At 49.7% G+C, this 19,140-nt stretch overlaps 1 protein-coding gene across 2 annotated transcripts in view; it reads right to left on the reverse strand.

Moving 5' to 3' along the window:
• The window catches only part of GRID1 (glutamate ionotropic receptor delta type subunit 1), a 478,346-nt gene that overhangs the window by 25,361 nt on the left and 433,845 nt on the right, over positions 1-19,140 (reverse strand). For both annotated transcript variants that reach the window (XM_084904155.1, XM_084904154.1), the window contains one exon: positions 4,799-4,994. In XM_084904155.1, coding sequence (XP_084760281.1) covers positions 4,799-4,994 — 196 coding nt within the window. The remainder of the gene's footprint in view (positions 1-4,798; positions 4,995-19,140) is intronic.

Raw genomic sequence — 19,140 nt, forward strand, 5'->3', positions numbered from 1 at the left:
CCAGTAAAACTTCCCCCTCTTTACAGATTCCTCCTGCTCTCCACCAGAGCCCAGAGAGGCCCCGTCCTTGTCTGAGTGGGCCTGGCAGGAAGCAGGACTCCCAGGGATGGGCGCCGAGATGGAATCCTCACCGGCTCCCGGACGCGGACGGTGACTGCCTCTGCCAGGCTGCTCTCACCCTCACATCCCTGCCCCACACTCTCCTTTTGTGCAGAAGTGGCCATCTTTTTAACCAGCTCAGTCAGCATCTGGAACCTAAGCGACCATCGCAACCGAACGAATGACCGAACAGTCTGCATGGGGTGACCAGGCCGTCAGGGGGGCAGTGAGGGGTGACCAGGCCAGCAGAGGGGGGGCAGTAGGGGCAACCAGGATGGCAGCGGGGCAGTTAGGGGCGACTAGGCTGGCAGGTGGGAGAAGTTGGAGGTGACCAGGCCAGCGGCGGGGGGGGGGGGGGGGGGCGGGCAGTTAGGGGCAATCAGGCAGGCAGGGAGGTGAGCAGTTTGGAGCCAGTGGTCCCGGATTGTGAGAGGGATGTCTGACTGCCAGTTTAGGTCTGATACCCAGGATCAGGCCTAAACCGGCCGTTGGACATCCCCCAAGGGGTCCTGGATTGGAGAGGGTGCAGGCTGGGCTGAGGGGACCCTAGTTTATTATAATGAGAACCAAAAACTTAAAAAAAAATAGCCTTGAATCTAAAACTAACACAGAGCCAGACTTCTGTCCACCACAGCTGTCCTCCCAGCTCTCTGCTCCCCGGCACAGCCCCCAGCACGGACCTTGTGTTGCATCATCACTGTGTGTGTGTGGGGGGGGGGTGAGAACCTCCATATTATTAAAAGGGTGTCACTCTGTAAGCTATTTCCATTAGCGGTCCCGGGTGAAATTGCGTTCACTCATTCTTATTCTGCTAAGTTTCAGCCACACCGTGGCATGGCGCCGGAGGGTTCCGCCTCACGAGGCTCAGTGGGGCTGTTCCAGGCCTCTCCTGTCCCTGGGCTGCCTGTGGAAGCTTTCGGGGGGCCCAGGGGGGGCACTGGTGGTCAGAGGGTAAGTAAACATCCCTTCCATAAAGGAACACACGTTGTTTCCGAAGTGGCTGTCCTGAGGCCACCTGTCACCCTGCCACCTCTCGTTTCCTGTGAGGCTAGTTGATGGAAAATGAAATACTTTTGGCTCAATTGGCACTTCCTGGATCACCAATGATTTTAGCATCTCCTCACGTAATCATGGGCCACGTGTGTTGTCTCTTCTGTGCCAGTCTTCAGCCTACTTTCTATTGCATTGTTTGAACTTTGCTCACTGATGTGTAGACGTTCTTCATGTAATCTGGACATTAGTCCTGTGCTGGGTACATGCTTTATAAATATCCCCTGACACTGTGATTGTGCTTTTCTATTTTTTAAGTTCTTGTAGGCAATAGGAGTTTAATAAAGTCAGAAGAAGCTATCCTCTCTTTCACCACAGTGCTTTTGTAGCACTGCTGCAGTGAAGCCTGGGAGTCCCCTGTGGGGGGAGGGAGGCTCAGAGGCCGCCTGGCCCAGCTGCACATTACCGGGAGGCCGTACAGCAGCTTTGTACTCGTCTCCTCATGAGCCGCCCTGCGGGGGTGAGGGGAGACCCACCGCTGAGGGTCCGAGCGCCAGCCCATGCAGGTGTTAATAAATCAGTAAGTGTGGCAATAGCAACCTTGACGTTGCATTTTATTACTTTTGCTAAGGTATCACTTGGTTAAATATACATATTCAAGGCCTGCCAAAACAGGAGCTTTTATGTGCTTTAAGTGTCTGGAGACCCAGATTTGCCCCAGCCTCACTCAACTTGGAGGGTTCCTAGTGGGAAAAGTGCCACAGGTGCTGGAGGGCATAGAGCTGGCACCCGTGGGCACCTGTGCCAGGAGCAGCTGGGACCCGTGGGCACCTGTGCCAGGCACAGCTGGGACCCGTGTGCGGAGCTGGGACCTGCGGGCACCTGTGCCAGGTGCAGCTGGGACCCGCGGGCACCTGTGCCAGGTACAGCTGGGACCCGTGGGCACCTGTGTCAGGCACAGCTGGGACCCGTGTGCAGAGCTGGGACCCGCGGGCACCTGTGCCAGGCGCAGCTGGGACCCGTGGGCACCTGTATCAGGCGCAGCTGGGACCCGTGTGCAGAGCTGGGACCCACAGGCACCTGTGCCAGGCGCAGCTGGGACCGGTGGGCACCTGTGTCAGGCGCAGCTGGGACCGTGGGCACCTGTGCCAGACGCAGCTGGGACCCACGGACGGAGCTGGGACCCGTGGGCACCTGTGCCAGGCACAGCTGGGACCCACGGGTGGAGCTGGGACCTGTGGGCACCTGTGCCAGGCACAGCTGGGACCCGTGTGCACAGCTGGGACCCGCGGGCACCTGTGCCAGGCACAGCTGGGACCCGTGGGCACCTGTGCCAGGAGCAGCTGGGACCCGTGGGCACCTGTGCCAGGCACAGCTGGGACCCGCGGGTGCAGCTGGAACCCGTGGGCACCTGTGCCAGGCACAGCTGGGACCCGTGGGCACCTGTGCCAGGCACAGCTGGGACCCGCGGGCGGAGCTGGGACCCGTGGGCACCTGTGCCAGGCTCCAGAACCTGACACTCTGCTGTCCAAGTGGCTGAACACTTGGTACTAAGTGCAGAGTGAGAAGGCGCGCCCCTGGGCTCTCACTCCACACGGAGCACGGAGCCAGACGCTGTGTCCCCCTGGACAGGAGCCACACTCAGCCTGAAGGTGCCCGGCTCTGCAGCAGGACCAGGCCTCTGCCTGTCCCTGGGCCGTGGCTCCCTGGGGCTGGGAGGGTTCCGAGGACCCTTGTCATCATGAAGAGCAGGCCGGAGGTCCTGGTGGCCCTGGAGTGTGCCCCAGACGTGTGCACCCTCATAGCCACGGTGCTCTGCAGTGAGACCGCCTGCCAGCAGTGCTGGGATATGGAACACAGGTGTGTGCACGGGTGTGAGTATGTGCAGGAGTGGGTGAGTTGTGAGAACCTGTGAAACGGTCACACAGAGGGGACTTACACCAGAAAAGAGCGAGGAGAAACCGAGGCAGGCTGGGCAGGGGTGTGTGTGTGTGTGTGTGTGTGTGTGTGTGTGTGTGTATGTGAGAGAGAGGCATGTGGCATGTGTGTGGAAGGTGCCATAGGTACAAGGGAGAGGGTGCTGAGGCATCCTGGCCAGTGCCTGCTCACAGGGGTGCGTCTGTCTCACACCATTCGCTAATGACCACAGGGACAGCAGCCCTGGAGGCCAGCACCATTGGACAGAGGGTCCCACCACCACCAGCTCCTGACACCACCTTCCTGTCACCATCCTCCTCCTCACTGACCACAAGGCCCTTGCTGCATAAGGGCAAACTCTTCAGCCTGAACCCCTGGCGTCGCACCCCAAGGGGAGGTGATTCAGTGTCTGATTTTATCTGTGTAATCTAATAAAGAGGGAATATGCAAATTGACCATCACACTGTCACAAAGATGGCTGTGCCCACAGCAAGTGTGGGGTTTCCGTAACACAAGACTGCTGAGCCCACAGCGGAGGCCAAATTCCTGAAATGAGGCTTAACGAGCAATCAGCAAGGACCTGAGGCTGCACCCCCTGCCCGGTGGGGCTTGATGGGGGACCTCAGGCCAGGCTGGGGAATTGAGGCTGTGTGCCTCCCACCCAGTGGGGCTTGACAGGAGACCTGAGACTGTGCTCCCCACCCAGCGGAGCTTGATGGGGAACCTCAAGGCACGTCCCAGCCCCGGCCCAGGCTGCGGGACCTCGGGCCACCCCCCCCCTCCGGTGCACAACCTCCACTCGGCAGGGCTTTGTGGGGTCCTCAGGCCATGTCCCTGGCCCGGTGGGGCTTGACAGGAGCCTCAAGGTGCACCCATGCCCCAGTGCTGGGCCAGCGGACCTGTGGCAGGGCTTGAAAAGGGTAGGGCCAGCTGGGTCTGGGTCTCACCCAATGGGGGAGGCCGGCTGGGTCTGGGTCTCGTGTGATTTTGAGGTGTTGTGGGTGGGTGGGGAATTGACTCTAGGTCCTGCTCTATGCCCCAGACTCTGACAGGAGGAAGGTTTTCATATACATTTTACTAATTGTCTTTCATCTCTGACACTTCTGTTATAGAGAAAGGGCAAATAGCAATATTAAAATATTTTCTCTAATAATCCCCTTTTAATGTGCACAAATTTCATGCACTGGGCCACTAGTGGGATAATAATGATTAATTCATTTCACAGTGGAAATTAACTTAAATAAGTGAGCAAATTCTAACACTCCTGAAGAATGTGATGGCTTTTCTCCACCCTTCCCCTCTGCTGGCTTCTTCCAGCCTTACCCTCCCTCAGTTTCCCCAACACAGCCTGCATCCTCTGCCCGATGCCCTCACCATCGCCCAGGCACAACCTTCGCCACCAGCAGACCCGCGCACACCGCCCTCCCCCTCCACGTGGCGCCTGGCCTCTCATTTTCCTTTGCGAACCGCGCTCATGCGGGTGGCAGGCAGCTCTGGGCCGGCATCCCATGAGACCACAGGCAGGCGACCCATGTCTCAGGCTAAGCTGCCTGCTCTTCACTGATTCCCTGAAAACTGGCCGTTTGGTACATAACAAGCATCCCCTCTGTGTGTCGCCAGGAATGTGCATCTGCCCCCGTGACAGCCACCTGCCGGGAGAAATGCCGATCTCCCTGCGGGAGGTGGAAGTTCTCAGTGACAGGCTGTTCCAAAGGATGCCCGGGTGGGGGGCAGGGTGACCACGCCCACAGCACCGCACAGCACCCGCCTGCCGGGGGCCGCTCCTGCCTACCTTCCTGATGCCTTCCGAGGGGCTGGCCACGCAGTTGTCGGCGCCCCCGTTCTTGCTGATGGTCCGCCAGAGCTCGGCAAACGTGCTGTCCTGCTCCAGGGGGTTGGTGCCCTTGGCGCGGAAGTACTCGTACACGGCCGAGCCGCGCACCGTGCCGTAGGGCAGCTCCACCTGCCTGGCCAGGTCCTGGAACGTCCTGCAACGCAAACAAGCCGTGAGCCCCGAGGGCCAGACATGGGCTGCGAGCCTCCTGAGGTGCGAGCCCAGGAGTGACCTCAACCCACACTGCTCACCGGCCCCAGCAGCACAGACCCCTCCGCCCAGGGCGAGGCCTGCCCAGGCCGCGTCTATTAGAGCTGTGCTTCCTCAGTGAAGATGAAGTCAGTCAAGTCTGAGCACCTCACGCCCCTGCCCTCCAGCAGCTCGGGCCCAGCTGTGGAGACCCGCAGAGTCGGCCTCCAGATGACCCTCCGGGCAGGGAGATGGGGTGCCGCCGTCTCCACCCAGCGGCCGGGCACAGGAAGAAGGCGTGCTGGAGGTTGAGGACAGCCGGGCCGGAGCAGAGGCACTGGGGAGTGTGCCAGTTTGAGGCGAGCCCTCCACAGCTGGCACTGGGCGAGGTCCACCCCTGTCAGCCTCCTGGCATCTCCCGCGGCTTCCTTTTCAACCAAGAGATAAGTCTGGGCTTTCCCGAGATCACTTGACCTGTAAGTGCTGACAATTATGTAGAAATGGCAAAGATAAGACAAAAGGCTTCTGAGGGCCCTGGGTGGTGGTCCCTGAGGAGGGGGTAGCTGCGCCAGGTCCCGGGAAGGAAGGCGTGTCCCGGGGAGCCCAGGGCCGTGGGCGCAGAGAGGAAAGCCTGGTGCGTGCAGTCCAGCCAGGGGCCCAGGCTCAGCTGCGCGAGATGCATGCCCGGCTCAGGGTGCTGCGGCGAGGTCTCCCACAAACAGCTGCAGGGAACGAAGGCCGCCGTGGTGAGGAGCCTCTTCCTCCAGCTCCAGTCGCTCAGCCTGACCTCACTCAGTCTCTTCTGGAAGCCTGTCGCCTTTTTATCAACGGGAACCCCCTCCCTACCTCTCACTGAGTCAGTCCCGGGGAGACCCAATCTCCTCCACCTGACCTTCACCCCCTCCCCTGGCCTGGCCTCCCCGGGCCCCCCACAGCCGGGCCTGCTGAAATGAGAAGTCCCGTCCAGGTCCTGTCCCCGCCCGGGCCACGCACCCTCCCCTGGGGTCCCTTCGCGCACTCCCCACCCACAGGCCTGTGCTTCCACAGACTCCTGAAGACCCAGCGCCCCTCTCCCCGAGCCAGGGCTGCCCCCTCCCTGGGCCGCTATGTGCTCTGCTGCCTTCAGAGGCCCCCGCCCAGTGAGGGCCCGGGTGGCAGGCCAATCCTCCCTTCCAGGGCCCCGCAAGTCCTGCGGCCGGCTAAGTGTGTGCCTTAGTTTTCAAATCTCTTAGAAGTGAAGTCAGAGGCAGAGCCTGCCGGAGGGGTGGTGTGCTCAGCCCCAGAGCAGCAGCGCCCACGGCAGACCCACGTGTGACGGGGCCAGCGCTGGGCATGTCACTGGGGTGTGTCCTCCGTGGAGTGGCAGCCTGAGGACTGAGGCCCACGTCTTCCCCCCCCAGCTCTGGCCGGCTCCCAGCCTCAGCGCAGGAGCCAGCGCCCAGGACGCCACCTGCTCTGCGCCGCTCCTCAGCCCTGGCTCCGGCAGGACCGGGGCTCAGCACACACGTCACTGCGGCAGGGAGGGACGGGAGCACGAGATAGCATTGGTGAAGAAGCCTTTCTGATGATGGCCATTGTTTTTATCTAATTAAGGCAGGATGCTCCTTTGGTGCAGGGCCTGGGGCTGCACCTCCGCCCTGACTGCCTGTAAAGGAGGAACACTGCCACATGTTTGCATGATTGCCATGGCAACACAAGCACACCCAGACTCTGAGGGGCGGGGGCACCAGGATGGGGGTGTGGGAGGGTAAACGGGGGCTGAGCTGCATCCATGGCCTGGCGCTCAGCACCGGCTCCCTCCCTCCCGTATCTGAGAGGAGAGATGCTCTCCCTGGGACATGCTGACAGCGGTGACCTGCCCAGAGCTTTCCCAGCGCCTCTGGATGACACAGAGGCTCCTCACATCCCTGCTGCCTGAGCCCAGCATTCACACCGCAAAACGCCCCACCTCTGCGCTCTGCCAGCCGGTGGTCGGCCCGGGCTCCACTCCCCGCTCCGGGGCCTCTAGTCGGCAGGGAGGACTCCCACCCACATGCAGCGTCCTCTCTCTTGGAGCATCTCCAGCTTACAATGTGTCCGGCACCCCAGGCACTGCCCCATCTCCGTGCACAGCCTGGAGAAAGCCACCTGGAGGTTTGAACAGGGAGCCCAGCTATTCACACCCCGAACCGGCTATCCCTCTGGGCACTCCCCCTCTTGTCGGGGTGCAAATGCAGAAGGGATACAGCGGGAGGACTGTCACCCAGGCTCCTGCAGAAAGCAGGTGTCCACGTCAGACAGGACGCCCGTCCACACCGGGGCGGGGGGGGGGGGGGCGCCACCGGGCAGCACACTTACTTAGCCTGTTTGTCAGTCTGGGCTCCGGCAGCACCCACTGGAGCGCACCCCCAGGGAAATGAGAGCCTCATCAGAGGTGGGGCTTCTGTAAGCCTGCGGTGATAGTCCTCCCATTCCAACAGTTGTTCCACCAGCAGCGACAGAGCCGCTGACCTATGAGGTAGGTCTCAGCGGCACATAAAGCAAGGACTGGACGCTGGGCACCCCAAGGCGTTCACAGCGCGGGCCGGGTGGGCAGAGAAGTAGCCACATCAGAGACTAGAGTTGTGTTCTGCAGGACCTGGAGCTCAGCGGAGGCTGTCAGGTCCTGAGAAAAAGAAAGACTTCCTAGAGAGGAAGCAGAAAGCCAGGCACAAAGGCTGGATGGTGGCCAGCTGGAGAGCAGGGGGAGTGCTGTGGGAAGAGCAGGCATTCCCTGAGGAGGTCTGAATGCGAAGGAACATGGGGGCATGCACTCAGCTACAACGACGCAGGCCTAGAATCAGACAGGCTGCGAGGTGAATCCTGGTTCCAAACAGCACAGTGTTTGAGGCAGACCAGTCATTCTCAAAGTGGTCTTCAGGCATCAGCACCGCCTGGGGCCTTCTGAGAAATGCAAATCCTGGGGCCCTGCCTCAGATCTACTGAGGCAGAAACCTTGTGGTGGCACTCAGCCATTTGTTTGCACAGCCCTCAGGTGATTCTGATGTAGGTGCAAGTCCATGACACTCACTGAGGCCAGCCATCTAATGTCTGAGGTCTCACTTTTCTTGATGCAAACCTATCCCACAGGATTGGTGAAGACCAAAGATCACAGACATATACCCAGCACGCAGTCAGCATTTAATAAATGCCAGTCCCTCATTGCAATACCATCACCAGGTATTGCAATGGCTGAAGCGAGAAGCCATGTGAGGAGATGGGTGACAGTGCCCAGGTTGTTTGCCTCCAGATAGGAGCACTTGTGGGCAGGCAGCACATCTCCAGGGTTTGCAGGCTCAGGGCATCGGCCCATCTAGTAAGATGCCTGTGGTAGATCTTGTCTCCGTCTTGTTGCCAAGACAAGCCAATGACTCACTATAGCACCTGGTGTAGTCCTTTAAGGGTGTCCAAACTGAAGCTCTAAGAAAGTCTGAACCCAGGATGTTCATGGGACATTGGACCTTTGCTCAGTGGATTATCATGGCGACTCCATAGAGAGGCCCCCTGAGGAAGTAGTGAGCAGCTGGGTGATGAAAGCTGCTATGGAAGATGTCTTTAAAAGCATCAGCACCAGAGAGTAGAATGAAGGAAAAAATAAATATCAGAGCATAAATAAACAAAATAGAGTCTAAAAAAACAATACAAAAAAGATCAATGAGACCAAGGGTAGGTTCTCTGAAAAGATAAATAAGATTGACAAACTTTTAACCAGACTCAGGAACAAAGAAAAGTGAGAGGATCTAAATAAATGAAATCAGAAATGAAAGAGAAATAACAACTGACACCAAAGAAATACAAAGGATTGTAAAAAAGTATTATGAACAAACCAACAAATTGGACAACCTGAGAGAAATGGACAAATTCTTAGAAACATACAATCTTCCAAAACTAAATCAAGAAGAATCAGAGAATTGTAATAGACAGATAACAACTAGAGAAATTAAAGCAATAATAAAAAAAACTTCCAAACCAACAAAAGCCCTGATGGCTTTACAGGTGAATTTTACCAAAGTTTGAAAGAAGAACTAACACCTATCCTTCTCAAGCTATTCCAAAAATTCAAGAGGAGGGAAGACTCCCAAACTAATTTTAAGGGGCTAGGATTATCCTAATTCCAAAACCAGATAAAGACACTACAAAAATAGAGGGAGAACCAAGATGGCGGCCTCCCACAATAATTTCAAAATAACAACTAAAAGATAGAAAGGACATCATACAAAACCACAGAAAGCTGGCTGAGCAGGAAATCTACAACTAGAAAGAAGGAGAGAGGCTCACGGATCGGATTGGGAGCCACAAAGCACTGAGGTAGGGAGACGCTCTCGCAGAGAGAAAGGGCAGCTGAGTGCTGGGCTGGCAGGAGAGAAAGGAAGCCCCCGACCACATTGAATCCCAGTTCCAACTGCACTGAACCCCAGGAAGCACACAGAACCCCAAGCAAAAGAAATCCAAAGAGGACCACACCAAGACACATCATAATTGAAATGCCAAGGGCAAAAGATAAAATGAGAAAAACAGTTAGTTACCTATAAGGGAGCATCCATATGACTATCAGCTGATTTTTCAACAGAAATTATGCAGGCCAGATGGAAGTGGCAAGAAATATTCAAAGTGATGAATAGCAAGAACCTTCAACCAAGATTATTCTATCCAGCAAAGTTATCATTCAGAATAGAAGGGCAGATAAAGAGCTTCACATATAAGAAAAAGTTAAAGGAGTTCATCCCCACCAAACCAGTATTCTATGAAATGCTGAAAGGTATTATTTAAGAAGAGGAAGAAGAAGAAAAAGGTAAAGATAAAAATTTTGATCAACAAATACATATATATCAACAGGTGAATCTAAAAATCTGAGGAACAGAATAAACTAGTGAATATAATAGAATCAGGGGCAAAGAAAGGGAGTGGATTGATAATTATCAGAGGGAAAAAGATGTGGGAGATGCAGGAAGAGACTGGACTAAAATCGTACACCTATGGATGAGGACAATGGGAGGGGGAGGTAAGGGCAGAGGGTGGGGTGGGAACCGGGTGGAAGGGAGATATGGGGGGGAAAAGGAGAAACAATTGTAATAATCTGAGCAATAAAGATCTATTAAAAAATAAAAATAAAAAAGACACTACAAAACTAGAAAATTATAAGCCAATATCCCTGATAAACACAGAAGCTAAAATCCTCAACAAAATATTAGCAAATGGGATCCAATAATGCATTAATAAGATCATACACCATGACCAAGTGGGATCTATTCCAGGGATGCAAGGCTGATATTCACAAATCAATAAACATGATACACCATTAAAAAAAATGGAGGATAAAAATCACATAATCATATCAATAGATCCAGAAATGGCATTTGATAAAATCCAGCAACTATTTATGATGAAAACTCTCAGCAAAATGGGAATGTAGAGGAAGCATTTCCCAACATAATAAAGACCATATATGACAAACCTATAGTCAACATCATACTAAATGGGCAAAAAGTACAAACATTCCCCATAAGTTCAGGAACAAGACAGAGTTGTCTGCTTTCACCACTCTTATCCAACCTAGTATTGGAAGTTCCAGTCAGAGCAATCAGACAAGCAGAAGATATAAAAGGCACCCAAAATGGAAAGGAAGAAGTAAAACCGTCATTATTTGCAGATGACATGATACTGTATATAGAGAATCCTAAAGATTCATCCAAAAAAAAAAAGACTTACTAAAACTGATAAATGAATATAGCAAAGCAGCAGGATACAATATAAATATCCAGAAATCTGTTGCATTTTTATACACCAATAATGAACTATCAGAAATGGAAACTAAAAAACAATCCCTATTCATAAGTGCTTCAAAAAGAATAAAATAACCAGGGATAAAGTTAACTAAGGATGTAAAAGACCTATATTCAGAAAATTTCAAGACACTTAAGAAAGAAATTGAAAAAAATACAAATAAATGGAAGCATATACCATGTTCATGGATTAGAAGAATTAATATAATTAAAATGTCCATACTACCCAAAGCAATCTATAGATTCAGCACAATTTTTATCAAGATGCCAATGGCATATTTCACAAAACCAGAACATATACAATATTCCAAAAATTTATTTGGAACCACAAAAGACCCAAGGTAGATACAGTGATCTTGAGAGGGGGAAAAAAAATGGAAAAATTACACAACCTGATATCAAAGTATACTCCAAAGTCATAGTAATCAAAACAGCCTCTTACTGACATGAACAATACCTAAATCAATGGAACAGAATAGAGATCCTGGAAATAAACCCACACCTTTATAGTCCATTATTATTTGGCAAAGGAAATAAAAACATACAATGAGCTAAAGATAGTTTATTCAATAAATGGAATTGGGAAAATTGAACAATATGTGCAAAACAATGAAATTTGACTATCTCCTTATTCCACATACAAGAATAAACTAAAAATGGATTAAGTACTTAAATGTTAAACTAGAAGCTATAAAAATCCTAAAAGAAAACAGGCTATAAAATCTTGTTTTCACAGCCCCCGTAGCAATATTTTTTTTATATATCTCCTAGGGCAAGGGAAACAACAGATGAAATAAACAAATGGGACTATATCAAATTAAAAAGGTTTCGTATAGCTAACAGAATGAAAAGACAACACCTGAATGAGAGGACATATTTGCCAATTAAGTTGTATCTAATAAGGAGTTAATATCCAAAATGTATAAAGAGCTTATAAAACTCAACACTAACAAAGAATCCAATTAGAAAATAGGCAAAGGACCTGAGTAGAAACTTCTCCAAAGAGCTCCTACAGGCCAAGAGACATATGAAAAGATGCTCAATGTCACTATCATCAAAGAGCTGAAAATTAAAACCATAATGAGACATCACCTCACACTCAGAGTGGCTATCATTAAAGAAACAACAAATAAGCGTTGGTGAAGATGTGGGGGGAAAAGGGAACCCTGTGCACAGCTGGTGGGAATGCAGACTAGTACAGCCACTATGGAGAACAGTATGGAGTTTCTTCAAAAAATTAAAAATGGAATTGCCTTATGACCTAGCAACTCTACTTCTGAGAAATCTGAAACACTAATTCAAAAGAATATACGCACCCCCATTTTATTGCATTATTTACAACTAGAGGCATGGTGCATAAATTCATGCACCAGTGGAGTCCCTTGGCCTGGCCTGCAGGATTGGGCTGAAACTGGCTCTCTGACATCCCCTGAGGGGTCCCAGATTGCAGGAGGGCACAGGCCAGGCCAAGGGACCCCACCGGTCCATGATCGGGGCCAGGGAGAGATGCAGGAACTTGGCCAGTTGGCAAGGGACCCTGAGAGGGCTCCAGGACATGTCTGGCCCATCTTGCTCAGTCCTGATCAGTCAGACCCCAGCAGCAAGCTAACCTACTGGTCAGAGCATCTGCCCCCTGGTGGTCATTGCAAGTCCTAGTGAACAGTTGAGTGTTCTTAGCATATCTTTAGCATATTATGCTTTGATTGGTTGAACAAACAACTGGATGACTGGATACTTAGCATATTAGACTTTTATTATATAAGATAGTTACAATCTGGAATTAGGCCAAGTGCCCATCAGTAGATGAGTAAATAAAAAGCTATGGGACATTTACACAATGGAACACTACTAGGCTATAAAAACAAATAAAAAAACCCTTTGCAACAATATGGATAGACTTGGAGAGTACTATGCTAAGAGAAATAAGCCAGTCAAAGAGAGACAAGTACCACATAATTTCACTCAGATATGGAATTTAATAAACAAACTAAACTGCCAAGCGAAATAGAAACAGACTCATAGAGAAAGAGCAGGCAGACAGCGCTGGTGGGGCGATGTTGGGAGGGTAGAAGAGGAGGGATTGAGCAAAAAAGAAAAAGAACTCATAGGCATAGACAACAGTGTGGTGACGGCTGGGGGAGAGGTGGAAGGGGTACAGGGTGGATAAATGGTGATGGAAACAATAAAAGCCTCACTGCCCAGACTGTCCACCTGGTCTGGATGCACTGCCCAGGTGTCACGGTGCCAATGTAGGCATTCCATAGCTTATCTTTATCTGTGTGGTGTGCTCTATCTCCCTTCACTTCTTAGTCATGTTTGGTGCTGGCATCCTCCCAGGGCAAAGCTCTGCCTCTCCTTCAACTATCCTTTTCAGCCAATACCTGTCACTCAAAGAGACACTAACTGAAACTGGGTTTGGGACCAAGGGGAACTGCTTCTCTGAATCTCTTTCCCTGGACTGCTGATCTTGGGCATCTCCTAACTGAAAACGTAGCTCACTCCTATGAGCACATTGGGCGGCTTTGCCAAAGGACTTTGTCAGCACACCTTGCCTATGAGCGTGGCTCCTCCAGTTAAATATGTACCTTCTGGTAGACCCACACGGTCTCCTTAAGCTGTGGCCAAGAACAGTCCGTCCAGCTTAGCACCCCTCCTTTCCTCCTCATACCTCAAACCAGTCTTACTATTTCCCAGATACATTTTCAGTAACAAAGAGATAAATCTGTTTGCAATGTGAGAAAAATCAATACTACAGAATTTATAAATATATCTTTGCATGTTGCAGGAATATTTACATTGGCAATGGAGATAAATACACTTGCCACAAGAGCAGAATCAATACACATTCTATGTAAAACAGATTTCAACAACTGCGGGGTTGCCACAATCGTGGCTCTAATAAGTTTTAGTCCCAAAGCCCTATTATTCATCCTTAAAGAGGAAGAAAGTCATGGAGTAGCCAAAGGCATGGAGTGGGGCATTCATCTTTGCTATTGACCGCCTTACCTACAGCGCCAGATGCCTTTGCTACCCTCTGACCTTTTCTCCTCTCATGTCTGACTCCACAGGTGCTGCTACCGTGCAGACCAGTGGGTATCGCCTGCCTGCATCTCCACAGCATGCTTACAGGACCTTTGGGCACAGTGCTGCCATCTCCCTGTCCCCCATGCCTGTGTTCCCTCTGATGTTTCTCCCACGCGCAGTACTCCTGCCCTGAGGTTTGCCACATTTCCCTTCTCTCCTTGCCCAGACTCAGGCTCTTCACAGAGGACAGGACCTCAAGTGAAGGCTGAGGCACTGCAAGAAGCACATTCAATCTTGAACTCTGAAAGGCTTCCCAAGGTCATTCACACACTCATCCATCTATCCTTCCTTCCTTCCATTCACCCATCTATCCATCCAATCATCCATCCATCCTTCCTTCCATCCTTCCATCCATCCATTCATTAAGGAAGGCATACTTCTTGAGCGTTTGCTCATGTTCTGGATCGAAGGATACAGCATGAACAACAAGGAACTCCTGCTCTGGTGGAGTTTACCTGGCGGAGGTGGGGACAGAGAAACAAATAAACAACAACACTAACCACAATGGTTATGCGACCTCAGCAAACTTTCTGGAAGGTACGGACAGTACCTATGTGGGTAATGAGAGCCAAATACTATTCTGTTGCATATTTCATGGTTTTCTGTGTGTTTTATAGTTGAAGCACTGTAGGAATTTTTCAACAAAGAAAAAGCTGTAGCTTTCTGACGAGGAAAACGGGCTGTAGGTCAGATGTGGCCTGGCATCATGTAGTCAGTGGCGAGGAGTAGAGTGGAGATTGATAAAGCAGAGTGGGCTTGGAAAATGCTGGGAGAGTGGTTATATAAAGGGTGGAGGGGGGTGAGTGAGCCTTTGGAGTGGGCATTGAGAGCACGTGTTTCTCTAATATCCTTCTTGCCAGCCAGCAGTTCCTCCATGCCAAGAACACAGCTGGCTCCCAGCGATCAATACCCACAAATATTTGCTGCCACAAACCATTAACCTTTACTATTTCAGTGCTGGGGCTCTGGATCCATTATGAGGCTGCATAAATGTGACCAAAATGCAGATTAGGGCAGCAGCCTCCAGGAGGCGTGCAGGTGCTATCACTGCATCCTGGCAGGGCCCTGTCCTCCTCTGCTCCACAGAAGCAGCCAGAGCTTCTCTTCCCGGCTGGCTTTTGTTTTCACCGCCCTTCCCTCCCTCTTTTCCTTTTTCCATAGGCTCACTGAGCCCCTCTGTTATGCCAGCTCCTCAGCAGGCAGTCCGTGATGTGCAGGAAGGAAGCTGCGATAATGCTAACTTCCAGACACGCTAATATTGCATTTGTGTTGCTTCATTTAACTATGGCCATACTTTTTCATGAAGTTGTTAGTGTCACCCCATTTCACAGATGAAGAAATATAGGCTAAAGGAGATGAAGTAATGTAGAGAAAGTTCCAGAAGCAGCAAGTAAAGGACCTGTTTTCCTAAAAGCCCAGACTCTTGTAATGGTAAGCAGTCCCTAGGCAACCAAGGAGAGTTAACAGGTAAACTGACAATTGAAACCATTGTGCAAATACATTCCAGAAGTAAGCTTAGAGTCCTTGGAACCTGCTGTTAGTGCTCCTCCAATGTGGTAATGAGAGACTGGGTGAGGACAAAGATAGAGGGTTAGCAGGAAAAGAGCAAGTGAAAACTGACACATAGAAAAGAGGAATAAGCAAAGTGACAGTATTTTCAAAGTGTGGGTTATCGAAAGTTTGAAACTTTCTAGGAACGTTAACAGTTTACTGTGAGGACTCAGTGATGATGAGCCCTGAGAAGCACTAGGGTAGGACGGAGGGGGTGGTTACTCATGAAATACATAGTATATTGTAACAGAATGAGAGTGCAATAATGATGAGAAAATGAACTTCACTCAAGTTGGTGGCACAGATAAACGCGGTACTCACATCCTCCCACAGTCACATCAAAATTACAAGTAAACTACAGAACAGCCATCATTAAGAACTGCCTATAATCTAGCTCAATGGTAGTCCTACTGCTAAAGATACAAAGAACAAGCCACATTGAGACTGGGAAGAGGGGAAAAGACTCTGAATAGGCTGGTCTCACACCCATGTGCAGCAGTTAAAAGTTGGGGCAGTATGTCAGCTGTAGATACCTCCTGAGGAGAAGGAGTCCCCAGCTAAACACCAGCCCCTGCACCTCCCAGCCCAGGGTTCTAGTGCCTGGAAGAGAAATCCTAATAACGTCTGTTTATGAAAACCAGTGGGAATTAAGCCTGAGTGAGCAGGAGGCAGACAGAGTTCTAGGTGTTCCTCTTAAAGGGCCATGCAATCTTTACTTGGACTCACTCCTTCTGAGCTTCAGCTTGAAATGTAGTGAACTGTCCTACGGGAGGAACTAAATTGTCCAACATCAGGGCAAGCACTCAGAGGGAGCAACTTTCTCCCAGACCCAAGACAGAAGGGCAGGGGCCATTGTTCCTGGGCTGAGCCCTCTCCCTATATGGAAGTGCCATATCCGAGCTTCCATCAACCTAGATCACACTATTTTCTCTGCCCTGGGGAGTCCCTGAGACCTTGCCCCACCCAACTCCTGGGCCAAGTCCCTTCCAGTGGCTTTCCCATGTAAATGTCCTGGCTTGGCGCATGCTGCTAATGTTCCTAAAATCACTCAAACAAACAGCATCTGGCCTCTGTATCCCTGTACCTCCAAGCCTGGCTCTAGTGGCAGCTGGCCTTGGTTGGAAGCCTCACCTCTCCTGGGCACATCCAAGCCCAGCACAAGTAGCCACCATCTGCAGATCACTTTGTAGCTCATGCTGAGGGTGACCGGGTAGGGCACAGGCAGCAGCTGACCTTGACCTGCACCTCCTGGGAGGCCCCAGTGCCAGTGCACCCAGTGGGCTGCTTTGGACCACATCAACCACCCAATCACCTTCACCAGCAACACACTAAAGGAACGGACTCAGCAGGGAACTGAACCTGCTGTCCGTGGAGTTGGCCCCTGCACAATTGGTCCTCCACAGCGGCCAGGCTAGTTCTCACAACCAACTGGCATCAGGTAAATCCCTCCCATTGACAGTATTTCCAAACCATGGGTGTGTTGAGAAAACAAAACCTTTTGGAAATGTCTAACAGTTTACTGCACAATTGGTCCTCCACAGCGGCCAGGCTAGTTCTCACAACCAACTGGCATCAGGTAAATCCCTCCCATTGACAGTATTTCCAAACCATGGGTGTGTTGAGAAAACAAAACCTTTTGGAAATGTCTAACAGTTTACTGTGAGGGAGCAGAAATAATGAATAACCACGAAGTACTAAGGATAGGAACAAAAGGATAATTATATTTTAAAAAATACTTACAGGAAAGTATAATGGAATAAAAGTGCAAAAATGATGTCATGAAAATGAGCTTCTGGTCAAGATTGCCAATAGCAATCAAGGCTCGCAGAAGGGTACCCACTGCCCACAGGGTACCCTGGAGTGCCCTCCTCAGGTGACTGGGGAAGCTGTGGCCTGGGAGACATAACACTGCTATGTAATAAGTTGAAACAAACACAGGGAGGCAGCCAAAATGGGGGGACAAAGAAATACGTCACAAATGAAAGAAGAGAAGAAATCTCCAGAAAATGAACTAAAAATGTGGAGACAAGAAACCTACCATATGCAGAGTTCAAAACACTGATTATAAGGATGCTCAATGAACTCAGGGGAAGAGTAGATGAACGTAGGGAGAACTGACACAGAGAGAATTTTAACATAAAAATGAAGATAGAAAACATAAAAAGAAACCAGTCAAAAATGAATGAAACACTAACTAATGAAGAATACATTACAGGGAATCAGATTTGGAAGATATGGAAGCAAAAAAATACCCAATCAGAATAGCAAAAAGAAAAAATAACCCAAAATAATGAGGGGAGTATAAGGAGCCTCTGGGACAACTTCAAGCATTCTGAGGATACTGGAAAAAGGAGAGAGAGAACAAGAAATTGAAAACCTATTTGGGAAAATAATGACATAAAACTTCCCTAACCTGGTGAAGGAAATAGACATAAAAGTCCAGGAAACACAGAGTCCCAAACAAGATGAACCTAAACAGGCCCACATCAAGATAACTAAAATGCCAAAAGCCAAAGACAAAGAGAGAATCTTAAAACAAGCAAGAGGGAAGCAGACAGTCACCTACAAGGGAGCACCCATAAGACTACCAGCTGATTTCTCAATAGAAACTGTGCATATTTAAAGTGATGAAAAGCAAATACCTACAAACAAGATTACTCTTTCTAGCAAAGCTATCAATTAGAGTTGAATGATAGATAAAGAACTTCCCAGACAAGAAAAAGCTAAATGAGTTATCACCACCAAATCAGTATTATAAGAAACGTTAAGCCCTAGCTGGTTTGGCTAGGGTGCTGGGCTCAATTCTGTTCAAGGGCACATGCCTGGGTTTGGGTTTCAGTCCCCAGTAGGGTCATACAGGAGGCAGCCAATCAATGATTCTTTCTCCTCATTGATGTTTCTTTCTCTCTCACCCTCCCCTTCCTCTCTGAAATCAATAAAAATATATTTAAAAAACAAAAATAAATGTTAAAAGGTCTTCTTTTGGAAGAACAACAACAAACTATAAAAGAATAATACAATTGCAATAAGTACATATCTATCAATAATTACTTTAAATGCAAATGGATTAAATGCTCCAATCAAAAGACATACCATGAACTGAATAGATAATAAGACCTTACATATGCCATCTACATGAGACTCACTTCAGATTTAAATACACACACAGACTGAAAGTAAAGGGATGGAAAAAGATATTTCCTGAAAATGGAAACAAAACTAAAGAAAAAAAGCTGGGGTAACAATACCTATACCAGACAAAACAGACTTTAAACGAAGGCTATATACCAGAGACAGAGAGAGACCCAGCAATCCTAACTATAGGTATTTATTTGGATAAACCCAAAACACTAAGATAAAAAAAATAATCCTCCATATGTTTACTTCAGAATTATTTACAACAGACAAGATATGGACACAACTTAAATGTCCATCAATGAAGGAATGAATAAAGAAGGATGGATATATATATATATATATATATATATATATATATATATATATATATGGAATATGACTCAGCCAGGAAAAAAAAGGAAATCTCACCATATCCAACAGCGTGGATGGACATAGAGGGTGTCCTGCTGAGTGCAGTGAGTCAGACAGAGACAGACAAGTGCCTGATGTGGAATCTAAGACACAAAGTAAATGGATCAGCAGGACAGAAACAGACCA

This window comes from Pipistrellus hanaki (assembly GCF_964339955.1).
Source record: "Pipistrellus hanaki genome assembly, chromosome: 14".
Lineage (NCBI taxonomy): Eukaryota > Metazoa > Chordata > Mammalia > Chiroptera > Vespertilionidae > Pipistrellus > Pipistrellus hanaki.